This window comes from Alexandromys fortis, unplaced genomic scaffold, assembly GCF_014885135.2.
Source record: "Alexandromys fortis isolate MF-2015 unplaced genomic scaffold, M_Fortis_MF-2015_v1.1 scaffold_40, whole genome shotgun sequence".
Classification (NCBI taxonomy): domain Eukaryota; kingdom Metazoa; phylum Chordata; class Mammalia; order Rodentia; family Cricetidae; genus Alexandromys; species Alexandromys fortis.
The window spans coordinates 8,697,692-8,713,551 of NW_026067966.1; the positions used below are offsets into that span (position 1 = coordinate 8,697,692).

Below are 15,860 nucleotides of genomic sequence, written 5' to 3' on the forward strand. Positions count from 1 at the left end.
ACGGGATCATCTGTAAAAAAAAAAAAAAAAAAAAGTAATTGAATTGAATTCATCTCCGGTGTGCTCTATAGCAAAATACCACAAAGTCCCTGCCTTAAATGAGACTCACTCCTTTCTGTTGATATGCAGTGATAGATGTACAGATCTAGAGCTTCTCAAAACTGAACTCAAGGGTTGGGTTCATCTAGGGTTGGGTTCACATCTGTGTCCAAAACACAGGCTCTCCCAGGCAGGGTAGAGTCTGTGTAACAAATCATGAGACTGACTAGCACTCTTTGTCATATATGTAACCTAATCAAGGGAGAGAACAAGAAAGCCATCATAGATCCTGTCCTTATTCCAGGTCCAGGTGACAGAGCAGGCATTGCACATGACACATACAGGACACCAAAGGCTAGAGATCCCAGTGGCGTCATACAAATCTGTCCCCCAGAGTAATGCAAGTCATTCCTGGCCACTGAAACACAAACTGTATTCAGAAGAGTATTGATGTCTCTGACTGTAGCCCTGTAGGTATTAACAAGCTTTGCAGTTCGCATCCCTTTATAAATTCATTCCAGCATGCATTTCCTAACTATACGTTCTCTTTTGAACCAGGTGAAATGTTTTATTATTGTCTCCTTCATTAATTATGGAATTAAATAAAATGTTTGAACTGTGTTCATGTTTATATATTACCTATGATTACATCCTCTTTTAGAATTTATCCTTCAGAGCATATGACTAGCACAAGTGTACACATAGGTCATTATCTATCTATTCATTGCAGATTGAGCACAAGCATCTCTGGGGCACTGATGTTTACTAGTGTCCATATGATCAATCATATACACTATACAGCTTTATAGCTTGGCTGTCTACAAAGATGCAGCTGTGTAATGAAATGATCTGGGCATGTAACAACTGATATAAGTCTTCTGGCTTGCTGGAAGAACGGTGGTTGTTCCAGCTACAAAAGAAATGCAATGGAGTCAGGTGGTTTGGAGACATAGTGTCCTATTTTGATGTGGGCTGACCTTCTCTGTATATGTGTTGCTTTTATTGGTTGATGAATAAAGCTGCTTTAGCTAATGGCTAATCAGAGTAAAGCCAGGCAGGAAATTCAAACAGAGATATATATATAGAGAGAGGAGGTGGAGTCAAAGAGCCATCATGTAGCTGCCAAAGGAGAAAGACACTGGAACTTACTGGTAAGCCACAGCCTTGTACTGATACATAGATTAATAGAAATGGGTTAATTGAAGATGTAAGAGCTAGCTAGGAATACAACTGAACCATGGGACAAGCAGCTTTGTAATTAATAAAGTTTTGTATGATTATTCAGGTCTAGTCAGCCAGGAAACCAAAGCACTGTCTCCATCACATAACAGTACCCAAACATTTGAGAATAACAATTTCCACATAGAGCTTGAGAAAGCGTTTTTTTGTTTTGTTTTGTTTTGTTTTTTTAAAAAAGGATTCTAGACAAGCAAGAAGAGTTGAGCTCAGCTTTTTGGTAACTGCAGCAGCTTCTTGGTAGCTGTCTTTTCTTTGGTAGACACTGTCAGCAACAAACAGAGGCATCACTCCTTTAAGAGAGGCTTTCTGACTCAACATTAGGGGCAGGAACCTTGCAACTCTTTTAAGAAGCCCTGTGGAAAAAAAGGCTTAAATGGTGTTTATGAGCAGCCAGAGGCATATTTCTTGGTGGTGGCATGGACCTAGAAACTCTGCAGAGTTATGGCAAAAAAAAGCATGACTCTGGCTAGTACTTCTGCCATGAAGTTAGACTCTCAAGAAGCCAAGGAATGGGGTGGAGCCAGCCACCAAAGACACAACTTTAATCCTAGCCATATCACTTAGCAGGTTTAAGACTCAAGTACTCAGAAAAAGATAGATACATACAGTAAAGATAGATTCAGAAGAATAAGAAAATAACCTCTAAATGGTTTATAATGTGTTTTAAAATGTACATAGTCTTAGGAGAGAAAAGAAAAAGGATAGAGAAAGTCCTTTAAAAAAAATAGAGTAGTCAGGTGTGGTGGCACACAAACAGAGGCAGGCAGATTTATGTGAGTACAAGGCCAGCCTGGTCTACAGAGTGAGATCCAGGACAGCCAAAGACAGACAGAAAAACTTTGTTTCAGAAAACCAAAGCTTAAAAAAATAAAAAAAATAAAAAAAAAAAACAGAGAAAAAAATCAAGATGAGAAATACACAAAGAGTCTGGATTAGGTGTTTTATTGTGTTTTCCTTGAATTTTTTGACTGTGAAGGAGCTAACTACTAAGAGACATTTCATTGTGTGGGGTGCTAAGCTAAGCAAACATATATTTTAAAGTTATCTTGATCTCAAAATTTAAGTCTAAGGACATGTTACATTGGAAAAGAGGTTTTGCTTTTGTTTTCACAGAGAATAGAAAGCTGTAGATTCCTTAACGGCTAATGTGGTTTGATCAAACAAGACCTCCTGAAGCAATGACCCAGGTGACCCAACATCTATGACAGCTTCAAGACTGCTGGCTGAGATGGACCAACCACACAGGATATCCCATTAAAAAAAGTACCTCCAATCAGCAGGAAGTAGTCTAGAGAACTGTGCTCAAATTCTCAAATATTGTTTTTAAATGTTACTTTTCATTTAAAAAAGATTGATAAATGATTAATGCTCACAGTCAAGGTCTTTCTAAAGAAAAATGGGGGATATGATATATAAATGAATACTTTATATTAGTATGGACTTTGTTTTTTGCTACAAATTGAAGGCCAATTTTGTTATGTGTATATTTCTACCCTTGTTTAAGATATTATGTTTATATATAAACATTTAAAATGTAATGTATAATTAAAGATTATTTATTAATAGATAGTCACCTGTAATAGTCAAACTGTAGTCATATTAGATTTTCTAGATGTGCAGAGATATATTTCAGATGGATAAGTATTCTTTAAACCTTTCAAAGACCTACAAAATTTGGCATTTAAAATGTTTTAAGAACTTAGATTTTTCTCAACAATGAGACATATCTGCTTCAGAGAGGCTGAGGGTCACTGAAAAAAATCATTATGGAATTTGCCTCCAATGTGACAAAGCTAGCCATTTCGGCAAGAAATTTCTCTTGCCTGGACTGCTTGATGGTATGCTGCATGAATTGAACATGCAGAACACACAGAAAAGTGACTGCTGAACTTTCCAAAAGATGGGATGATCCTTCAGGGTTCCTGCTTCACAGAAGATACTGGCAGACATTCTGCAGGACACAGAAGAAAGAAACTGAAAAACTTTGCCAGTACAAGGCAGAACAGAGCTTCAAATTTTGTGTTTCACTAAAAAGTCTGCCAGATATTATGGGCCTATAGGCTAAAGATGGATGCCCCAACATTACAAAAGAACTTTGTATGACTGTCCAAGCAGCAAAATGTCTCTGTCATTTCTAGAACTTTGGAAGTTACAATGCACTTCCTGATTACTTAGGTAATATTGATGGAGGTGGGTCTTGTATCTTATCTGTTGCTTTCATTGGTTAATAATAAAGAAACTGCCTAGGCCCTCATAGGACAGAAAATTAGGTAGGTGGAGTAAACAGAAGAGAATGCTGGGAAAAAGAAGCTGAATCAAGGAGTTGCCATGATTCTCCCGCTCCAGACAGACGCTGGTTAAGATCCTCCCTGGTAAGCCAGCTCGTGGGCTACATAGAATATTAGAAATGGGTTAAAACAATATGTAAGAGCTAGCCAATAAAAAGCTGGAACTAGCCAGGCCAGACAGTGTTTAAAAAAATACAATTTCCGTGTAATTATTTCGGGGCATAACCTAGCCATGCGGGTGGCCGAGTGCCGGGGTCGCAGCCCCGCCGCTCCTAATGCAACATAATATTATATCATTCTGGGACCTTTGATGGAGTTGAAGACTAAATAGTTATAACTATAGCTTTCCATAGTTATGATAAAAGATAAATTAGATATAGAACTTTAGTCTCACAAAGATAGGATAGATGATAGGCTATTTTCCTTAATTAGTCAAATGTAAATGGATTAATATTATAACTATAATTCTTGCTTAATAAATGTTTTGTACATATACTTTTACTATGTTAATGCTAAAGCCTTTCTTTTTAATTAGACAGAAAAGGGGAGATGAAGTGGGATGTCTTTCTGTATATGTGTTGCTTTTGTTAGTTGATGAATAAAGCTGGTTTGGCCAAGGGCTTATCAGCCAGGCATGAAATTTGAACAGAGATAGAGAGAGTAGGTGGAGACGAGGAGATGCCATGTAGCTGCCAAAGGAGAAAGAAACTGGAAATTTTCCAGTAAGCCACAGCCTCATGGCAGTACATAGACTAATAGGAAGAGGTTAATTTAAGCTATAAGAGCTATCTAGGAATACACTTGAACCATAGGCCAAAAGGCATTGTAATTAATATAGTTTCTATGTGATTATTTGAGTCTGGTCAGCCAGGAAACCAAAGCACAGTCTCTGATTACACTATTTAGAAAATAGATGCTCAGTTCATACCGTATCTAGCCTGTATCATTCACTAGGTAAATTCATACACAAAAACTCTAGTAATCTTTGTCAAACCATATTTAACTAAAACAAAAGAAAACAGGCTCAGCAACCCTGTCTATCTTAAGCCTTTTTTGGTTCCTCCTGGCCTTAAGTGACATTTTCATGTCTATGCAAGTAGGGTTTTTTATTTTAGTTTAATTTTTTATTCTAAATTCATTTATTTGTTTATTGGCAATTAGTTTTTTTCAGGTTTTTCCTCTTTAATTGGCCACTCAACTTATATACAAACTTTACAGTGTACAGGAAAAAAAAAGCCAGTATTTAAATCAAATAGACACAGCTGCCCATATAAATTTTTCACTTAACAACTTCACAATTCAAGAAAAACATGCAAATAGAGTTTTATAGATGCATTTCTGAATATACTTTCCTCACTTCAAGAAAAACTTCTACAAGATCTCAGATTCTCTCTCTTCCTTCCTTACTCTCTCCCTCCTTCCAAGAGGGAAGTGTAGCAAATGAAACTGTACGCTATTTTGCACTGTGCTACTGTAGCATCCTGCAGCTGCCTCACTTCTTGTAAGAGAAGCATATTATCCATTTCAGCTGAGGATAGAAGTTCAAAGAAAGAAAATACCCATAAAAATTAGACCAGAAGTGATTATTCACCTTTAAATCTCTCTGCTTTGCTGTCATACTGCATTGGTTTTATTCTGATGTTAAGCAAACATCATATTTAATGGCATATTTAACATCATATTGAATGACAAATTCAATTAGAGAAAACATTCAAGTGTTTTCTCCTTGAACTCTTTTACACATCTTTATCAAGTTCTGACAACTCGCCTTGCTTGTTAAAGTAAATTAGAATAAGGCAGAAAAGACCAATTACTGGACATTGGTTTATTTAGTGCTTTACTTGAAGCACCTGTGTGTCTATTTGCCAAGCATAACTTCACTTGCTATGGAACAGAATGACCTGAAGGAGTAGCTGAAACAGTGGGTCATTTCCCTTAGCAACCCACTGACGGCCACATATGCTACTACAGCATTTCACTTGCTTTCTTCAGAGTATAAAATGAGAATACCATCTGGATCTTGGATCAAAGCCTTTCAGAAGCTATCCTGGCTTCGGTCATCAGATAACATCTCTCTTTCACTCTCATTGGCACCAGAGTGCTTACACTAGAACGATTCTGGCTACATTTCTGGAGGCCCACAGTGAGCTCTCCCTCACCAAGACCCCACTTAGTCCAGAGAGGCTGCCTCTCCCGGGCCTCAGCCCACTGAAGGTCTCTGGAACAAGGAAACACATGCCCACAATGGAATTCTGGGATTCTTGGAAGATTTGCCTGGCACTGCACAGAAAACTGATTTAAGTTACAGGTGTCACGTTGTTTTCTGCCTCTTATTGTCTCCTTATTCCATGGATGTGCATCCATGCAGTCCACACTCAGCCTCTCTGATCCTGTTGCATAAATTAGTCAGGAGGACACCCTTTGATCCAGGGAAAATTCAATCATAACTCATGAATATAACTAACACCAACTCAACTTCTGGAAGAGTTCTGCCATTGCATGAAGCTGTAAATGTGAAGCCTGGATTGCCCTGGATACCTCAAGATGTTAGAGATACCTGAGCTGTGGGATACCTGCCAACAAGAGCTGTTAACAGAGAGTAGAACCAGCCCAAGAGAAAGAAGTATGTTGCAGTCAACAAAGCTAAAAGGAGTTGGAGATCTGAAGGGTGTTTTGATATCAGATGTGGCGATATAGAGTTTGGAGTTTGCCCCATTGGTTTTTGGTCTTGCTTGGTATTTTCTCACTATGCTCCTTTTCCTCCATTTTGGAATGGTAATTTATACCCTGTGCCATCATATGTTGGAAGTATGTGATCTGCTTTTTCACTTTTATTTTATAGGGATTAGAGATAAGAGCTTGTATAAGTCTCCAAAAAGACTTTGGACTTTTAAAGAGGGTTGAGACTGATAGACTATGGGGACTTTTGAAGTTCTGAATTCTTTTAGCATTGTGATATGGCTACCAAGCCTATAGGAGCCAGGAAGTGAAATGAGGTGGTTTGAACAAAAATGGCCTTCATAGACTCCTAGGGAGCGGCATTATTGGAGGTGTGGCCTTGTTATAGGAAGAATGTCAATGAGGAGTGGACTTTGAGGTTTCAGAAGCTCAAGCCAGGGACAGTGGCTCACTGTCTCTTCCTGCTGCCCGTGAATCCAGATGTAGAACTCTCAGCGACTTTCAGCACCATGTATATCCATGTACCATCATGCTTTCTACTTGACTAAATCTCTGAACGGCAAACCAGCCCCAATTAAATGTTTTCCTTTATAAGAATTGCCATGGTCACAGTGTCTCTTCACAGCGACAGAACATTGACAAAGGAATAAACATTTAAGTAGAATACTCTCAAGTTAGAACTAACTAATACTGAGACAAGAACACAAATTGTTTCAGATAATTGTTTCAATAATCTGGGGTTTCTGAAACCGAGTGCTGAGCTGAAAATATAAATAAGCATCCTGCATTAAGAACTAAAAATCTATACCACTTACAAATGACATGACACTTTTCACTTTATAAAGAAGAATGAAAGGTTTTTTATACCCTCCCCACTATGCCATAATTCTTAGCCTATATCTTTACTGATGGACTATAACATGGGACAAGCTATATTAATTAGTAAAGCATAGGCATTTATCTATAGATTCTTGGGCACAATGTATATCACAATACTACCACTGCAACTCACAGAACATAGCTGGATTGGAAGCTGCAGGTTTGTTCATACCGTGCATCCTAAGACAGTCCCAGCCATCCCCGCCATCTTTGCTGCTGGACAGAAAAGGCTGACTGCACATTAGAGGAGAAGGAATCAGTAAAGAACTTGGAGAACATTTGTGAAATAAAATCAAAGTGCTGAACACGGTTTGCTCCTTCCTGTGTCTGAGAGAGTACTTCATAGCAAACTGGGGTAGAAGTTGTTACCTATTTAAAAGATGTAAAACCTAGTACATATCTACCTGATTACTAGATGTGTTCGTTCAATTGGGTACAGGCCATTATTACTCAGAATCACAAAAATGGCCACTGGGAGGAATGGACACTCACATAAAATGGACTGATAGTGATTATGAACACTCAGTTTGTCATGAAAGACAAAGAAAAGGAACTCCTCCAATCAGTGCATTTGAAACATTCTTAAAATTTGCATTTGGTGGGTACCAAGTCACCAAAGGACTAGATGCAATACAACAAATGTACCTGCTTGATTATTTTCATAAGGACATTTTTTAAATGCAGACAGTTGTCTAAGATAATCACAAGAGATTTTTATATAAATTCATATAATTTATAGAAAATTAACAACCTGCTAATAACAGACAAAAATACATAGAGAATCCAGGCACAGTAAGAAGGTTTGGAATATTTGCACCTTGATTATAGACAATTTCTCCAACAAATCACAGAAGTGAATGAAACAAGAACACACAGTCATAGAGTAGATCCCCCAGAGACACTTCAGACTAGCTCGTGTGGCTTCTTTAAACAGCAAACAAAACATTTCCTCTGATGGAGGCACTCTGGATTACCTGTACTGCTTCCTCATGTCGTGCCCAACTGCATTGGTCTCCCAAATCTTGGTAGCAAGAACTCTAACTGTATTCAGGAACAGAATAAAATTCAGCTGAAAGAAAAAAAGAAGGCAATGTCTTAAAGAAATTAAGCTACTCTTCAAGACATTTATAGAAATTGAATAATTTGAACTTCTTTGTATTGAGACTAAGAATTACTCCATAAATTTGAATAAAGAATCTAAAATAAGACAGTAAAAACTACTAATTCTCAATTTGCCTTCATTTAAAAAAATTAAATTTTTAATAGTATTAGAAACCAGAAATATCAGAGAATTTTCTACCAGGATCTAATTTCCAAACATCACATGAAATTCGTGGTAGGTTGGTAAGACAAAATTAAGTTATTGTACACACAGGACTACCTTTCTAAAAAATAAATACCTGGCTTCTGCCTCTGTGTTGAAGAAGAGAAATAATGGAATTATTGAGAGAATTTTTATTATTTCCTGTGATGTAAAATGTACTAGGAGATGCATGTTAAGAATATTTTATAAGATGCTGTATAAGGAAAGACACCTGGTATAGAAAGTTACATTGTATTTGAAAAGTAATGGGTGTGGGAACCACTAGAGAGGACTGAGCTCTGTCTTCAAACAAGGGATACAGCAGAAAGTCGTTGAGATGAGCCCTTGTGTAAGAGGGAGGTGCTTCTAGACTAATGGCTCATGGCTCCCACTTCTTGGACACTCTCTGAGTCTCACATGAATATGAGATACTTTTATTGTGTACAATTATTAAGGACCCAAACTCTTCCAATTCAAAGAGATTTGACCTGGGGTACCCAGCTGTCAGCTGGAATTTGAAGCCATATGCAAAGTTCCATGATGTGTTGACAGATCACAGTCTCACATTCGCTCTTCAGACAGACTTAAAAAGTAGAAAACATGAGAGTTGAAGCTTTCCACGGGGATTGCTTTCTAAACAGTCATATTTACTTCACACCCCAGGGTTTCCTAGCTACCTGACAGCAGTTTCCAGCAATGCAGTATGTCTGGAGTGAACATCTGGGAGAGGCAGAGTCATGGCAACAGCGTGAGACACTGAGTGCGAGAACTTGAACCAAAAAGTGCCATCAGTGCACACCCAGCGGCAAACCGTCACTTATCTTCCCTATTCCTTGAAATAGAAGAGCAACCATATCAAGATACCCAGAACCAACGTCTCTGTCTTCATGTCAATGTCAAAGATAAAATCTGAAGACCAAAAAATATGTTATTGGAAGTAATACATACCAGTTAACCCACCAGTTTAATAAAAGAAGAGATAGTTAGTTAAAAGAAGGTAAATTGATTATTAAAAAAAAAAAACTAAGAAAAACTAAGACTGAGCAAAGCTTATTAGTTTCAAAGAAAATATACACATATATATGGGGATAATAATACATATAAGAATAGGTGGCCCAATCTCATAATAGAATAAAAAAAGTATGTTTTCCCAACTCATCGCCCAGCCTACAATGTATACATGTGTATATGTAAGCAAATGCATATGAAAGAATTCAAGAAAATTGCTCTAAATAACTTAGGAAAATATAGAATATAGGGTAACTGGAAAGTGTTATTGGCTACTTAATATCCTGAATTTTTAACATGAGATGGTTCTTTAATTTTCACAATTGCTCTAGGGAGCAGGCATATCATCATCATCATCATCATCATCATCATCATCATCATTTCACAAGGTGACATTTTATGCAGCCACACAGCCAGTGAGGGGCAGGGCGCTAATGTGGACCACACTGCTGGATCTACTGTGTACTCTTGGCCCTTCTGTTGCTCTGCCTATCAAATAGAACTGACAAAATAAAAGATTGAGTTGATTCAAAATGGATCAAAAACCTCAATTTTAAATCTGAAATCCTACTTCTAGATAAAAACATTGAAAATGTTCTTGAGAACAATGGGGCCAGCAAGAACTTCCTAAACAGAACCTTCCTAGCATAGGAATCAACCTGGGAACCAACTGGTGTGGCTCCAGGAGACTAAAAATTGTGTGCACAGCAAATGAACAACCAGCATAGCACACAGGCCACAGGTGGGAGGAAATCTTTACCAACTACACCTCAGACACAAAGAACTGCAGAAATTAATGCCAAGGAGATAAAATGGCTGCTCAATACAGACTAACAATAAATGTTGGGGAAGACGTGGAGGAAGACGTGCCTTCATTTCACTGGGGGTGCGGGCTGAAAATAGTACAGCCAATGGGGAAATAGGTTTGGAGTTGCCCCAAAAAAATTAAAAATAGAACTATCATATCCCCCAGCTATTTCACTCCTGTGCATACACCAAGAGAATTTCAGACCCTGCCACAGAGATATTTGAATCCCCATTTTTATTGTTACTGCACTCATTATAGCAAAGAAGTGGTACTAACTTAGATGCCCATGAACAGGGGAGTTGATGCTGAAAATCCGGTATATGTATAAAATATTATTCAGCTCTGAAGAAAAAATGAAATCACAAAATTATCAGGAAAACTGATGGCCTTAGAATGTATAATGTTAAGTCAGGTGGCCCAATCCCATGATGGGATTTTAAAAAAGTATGTTCTCCCAGTTCATCACCCAGCCTATAATGTATGCATGTTTATATGTAAACAAATGCATATGTAAGAATACCATAACATTTTTAAAGGAGAATAAGAAAGGGCGATAAAACAAAGTCAAAATGCATACTAATGAGTTCTCACGTATAACATTCTTTGTGTAAGTCCTTTGACTGCACTCTCAAAATGTAACACATTCTCAATGCAGACTAGGCCCTTAATGGGCAATGTCTACATATGGATTCCATGAGGGGTTGTTCTCTTCCTGGGAAACCTGAATTTTAAGTTACATGTTTGGCTGTTTAAATATTCCTGTAGGGAATAGCTCTTTGGAAGCACTGCCAAACTCCTGATTTCCATGATGAGGGGAGGGAACACCAAGAATCTTAGTTTCAAAATAATAGAGAATGAAGATTGTTGAGGAAGAGTGCCAGAGATGCACAGCTCCCACCATAAGCAACTGTAACATCTATGCAGAGGATCCGCTACAGACCCTGTACTTGCAGGCCCCATGCTTGCTGCTTTAGTCCCTGTGAGTCATTTGTGCCCTTCTTAGTGGATTCATGGGGCCATGTTCTCCTGGTGTCCTCCATCCCCTCTGACCCCCACAATCTTTCCTCCCCCACTTCCTTGGAGTTATAGTAGGTAGAGCTAAGCAATACTGTAGAACAACAATAAAGAAACAGATCATGAAAACTCGGACTTTGAGAAACCCACAGCTGGCATTTAAAAACGAATCAGAGAACTAAAATAAGAAAACAGAGGCGGCCACTCACTGACACATTTGAATTTGTATGCTTGTTTTTTTTTTTCCTGTAAGCTGTAGTTCATTTTCTGAGAACTCTTCAAAAATAAGCCACAAGATCAAAGAATGTGCAAGGTGGGAACCATTTAAGAGATGTTTTCCTGATGGTGATTTGACGGTGAGAGGGTAGAGATCTTCACATTTAAAGAGCCCTGCATGAATCAATGGAGCTGTGAGGACTTGCAGATTGCAGTTTACATTATACCTGGGCTATGAATTAGAAAAATGTGGATCAGGAGTGATTATGGGCAAGACCCATTGTCAAGCCTGGCTTATCTGTTGTTAATTAGACCATATTCCTCTTGTGATTTGGTGCTGTGTAGGAGAATTTAAAAGCCATACTCATCAACATAAAGACAGTGGTCTTAATAACCAACTGTCTCATTTGGGATGCTTGTTTTCATAGCAAAGCATTATTTTCTCATGACTGGCAGACTCTCTTACAGTTTTCCACATGGGAAAACAAAACATAACAGGAAAGTGCTCGGCTATCAGTCCTACCCTTCCAAAATCAATCCGATGACTCAACATTTGTGCGGAAGTCAGCGTTCGTCTGGAAACCTGGGTTCTCTTACACACTTCTGACTGCCCAGAACTGCTTTATTTCCCTGGAGCATAGTTTGCTCCGTATGTCACTGAAAAATTCTGACATCATTCTACCTGGCTCAATTCTCAGAAATAGAAACATCCCGTTAAGAGAAGCCACATTGTTACAACAGGCCAAATCCAGAGCTGGCCTGGGACCCAGTTTGGTTTGAAGATTCTGGGCTACGTTTCCTGTGATTGCACACAGCGAGCAGGTCTGTTTGCGTCATGCCATGGCCCACTTGGACAAAAGACCAGAAAGAAAACAAACCTGATATTCTAAAGGAAATATATTTTTAAAGTATAAATATACCCATTAAAATGGAAAAATTGTTTTTGACAAGAATTGTTCGAGACAGAATTTGGCATGTTCTGAGTGAGGTGAAATAAACAGGGCAAAAATGCAGGCTAGGCTCTTTCTGTCACACTGCTGTATGACCTCTGTCTGCAGGGCTGAGGTTTCCATCCCTGAACAGAAAAAGATCTGGTGAGAAAGACTTGGAATTTCTACACTTGTGTGTGTTTTTCCTTATTCTGCCTCTCTTCTATCCAAGGACACCTACTTTGTACAGGTGGTTGGTCATTGATCCAGTGGCCACTGTGTTCCAGGAAACACTCAAGATGCATTAAGAATGTAGATGTTTAAGAAACAATTCACATACACCACGCTGCAAGCTGGCAGTCAACAGACAATGAGAACCCTTCCTTTTTTTTTTTTAGATTTGGGGCCATCCAAAAGGCCTAATTAAAGCTAGGACATGCCATGGAGGCAAGAGAAACACAAAGGCTCAGAAAGGTATGAGGAACAAGCCAGCATCAGCGGAGGCGGACAAGTTCAAGTTCAGATAACAGCATGTAGGGGGTATGCATGAGCAGCAGAGTTCTCGATGCATACCCAGGGATCTTGGTTTCTGTTAAAGATGCCTGGAGTCCACTAGGTAATAATGTATATCCTGACGTTACACTCACAGCGCTCCTTAATTGGCAGAGAAGCGGCTTGGTCCACTGTTAGTTATTGTGCCTGTACCCAGCCCATGTTTGGTCAGCTATTATCGCGTCTGTACCCAGCCCATGCTTGGTCTGCTGTTAGTTATTGCATCTGGTACCCAGCCCATGGTGAGCACCGTGTCATATTCGCTGCCACCATCATCATCCTTTCTGCTTTCAGAGCACAAAAACACTCAGAAAGAAGGACCACTCTCTGGACTCTACAAGGGAGCTCTAGGCTCACTCTTCCTTTTATACTGTTAGAGGATACGGGATGCCTGGCATGAAAATCCCCAAAGGTCTGGAATCCCAGGACGAAAACTTAAGAGAGTTTTCCTAAAAGTCACTGCAAGGCACTTTTACATTCAAAGTAACCGGTGGACTTCTGGTACAGAGTTAGGATACGAACAAATACATATTAAAACTTGTCCTGGGTGAAGATGGGGGAGGATATTTTCCCTCCTTCCCTTTCCTCATATTTCTAAGCACTTTCTCATAGCTTTAAAATATATCATATTGAAGACCTAAGGATGTCTTTCTTAAAACCTTGGAACCAAGGTTTTGGAACCAAGTTCTTTACATGCAAGAATCTCCTGGTTTTCTTGGGGAGAAAAAGAGCCTAACTTCTACAGGTAGGCATCTTCAAGGTTCAAAGCCATCTTCTGCCACAAAGTGTTGAGAAGTTTACTTTCCTTCTGCATAAAGGTAGTTAACAAACACAGGTAACCATGCCAAATTTAGGAGGATTCATATGTGCCTAATGGTGTTGATGAGCCCTCCTAGGTGAGAATCAGCTGTTGTTCATCCTGAAAACACCTATGCAACAGCTTGATTTTGTTAGCCACAAAAAACAATGAGATTTCTATGTCATTGCAGTCTCTTAGCAAATGACCCGCCATGCACAGGACATTCTAGTTTCATGATTTAATATTAAAAGTGTTTTCTTCCTGAAATTGTAGGCAACATTTCAGTAACAGTAGAAAGCTCTCGTTTTTCACTCTGCCTCCTTAACCAGGTGTGGTGTTGCACCTATACTCCCAGTACTTGGAAGATGGAGGCAGGAGAACTGGGAGTTCAAAGTTGCCCGTGGTTACCTAGCCAATTCAAGGCCTGTTATGAGATAGACACACACACACAAAACACACAAAAAAAGAACAGAGAGAGAGATTTCCTCCATAGCAAAACCTCATTCCTACCATCACAACAAAAACAGTACTTGGTAATCAAAACAGAAAGGAAGGAAGAAAAGATGAAAGAAAAGAAAAGAAAAGAAAAGAAAAGAAAAGAAAAGAAAAGAAAAGAAAAGAAAAAAGAAAAAGTTTAAAACAGCAAAATGATCAGAGAGCAAAGCTACAGGGTAACCAACTAACTAAAACCCATGAAGACAGGGACTCAGTGGAGATATGCAGGCTAAGCACTTATTTTCCAGAGTAGGGCCCAAACCTGCTAAAATCTTGACAAACTGCACAAACACTAAACTACGTGAAAAGAAAATAAGAAAGCACTCTGATTCACAATAATAATAAAAAGAATAAGCTAGTGGGGACTCAACCAAGGAAAAGATTTGTAAACTGGAAGTTATAAATGCTAGGGAAGGGAATTAAAGAAGACACAGATGAATGAGAAAATATCCCATGTGAATAGGTTGGAGAAATTGGCTTGTTGAAATGTCCATACTACCAACAGAGATCCCCATATTCAATGCAATTCATATCAAAATTCCAAATACATTCTTCACAGAAGTCATAAAAGAAAAAATCCTAAAATTAATTTGAGAGTAACTAAAGTTCTAGATAGTTGAAACAATCATGAGTATGACCAAAACTGAAACATACTACTTTGAATCCCAATTATTTTACAAAATCACAATAATCAAAAAAGTATGACAGTATCATAGAAAAACACATGTGGCCTACTAGAATTAGAGGTCTCACAAGTAAACCCATGTATCTATGGTCAAATAATTTTCAAGAAAAAACATGAGGAACACACAATATGTAAAAGAGAATTTCTTCAATAAATGGTGTTAAAGAATCCAGCTATCCGTATGCAGAAGAATGAAACTGGACCCTCATCTCAAAGTATACTAAAGGCTTAAATGTAAGAACTTTAATTGTAAAACTGAGAGGGAAACAGGGGAGAGAGGCTTCATTTTATTGGTCTTTGAAATAGATATTTATATATCATCCAAACCACAAACAACAAAGTAAAACCTGAATGGAGAGAATCCTAACAAAGGCAGTCTAGCCCCAGAGTCTACTCTCTATGACCCAAGACAGGGCCGACCTCCCTGGAGATTCATACCATGTTCAGGTACAGAAAAAATAGACAATATAGATCAAGTCTGATGTGTACCTGTAAATACAGCACCCAGAGCATAGAGGCAGAAGGATCAGAAGTTCTAAACCTTGGCTACATAGCAACAGCCTGTCTCAAAATAACCTATAGCCCGACAAAGGAATAATTATAGCTATACCAACAAGCCATGCACTATGGTGCCAATGCTCCCCTCTCTTTACACCTCCACACAAACTTGGTGAGAAGAAACCTAGGGCTTCCACACATTGGTGTTGACTGACTGCCTGGCCGGATTGCCACAGGAAGTAACTAGGAAGCTAGTTTCTCTTTTTTTTTTCTTTTTTTTAATTGATTTTTATTGAGCTCTACATTTTTTTCTGCTCCCCTCCCTGACTCTCCTCTCCCCCCTTCAGCCCTCCCCCAAGGTCCTCATGCACCCAATTCACTCAGGAGATCTTGTCTTTTTCTACTTCCCATGTAGATTAGATCTATGTA

General features: G+C 38.6%; 1 protein-coding gene across 1 annotated transcript in view; it reads right to left on the reverse strand.

Annotated features, from left to right (window-relative positions):
* Pth2r (parathyroid hormone 2 receptor) overlaps positions 1-15,860 on the reverse strand; it is a 97,233-nt gene that overhangs the window by 8,460 nt on the left and 72,913 nt on the right. Inside the window, exon 10 of the mRNA XM_050154195.1 lies at positions 8,099-8,193. Within this exon, the coding sequence (XP_050010152.1) occupies positions 8,099-8,193 (95 nt within the window). The remainder of the gene's footprint in view (positions 1-8,098; positions 8,194-15,860) is intronic.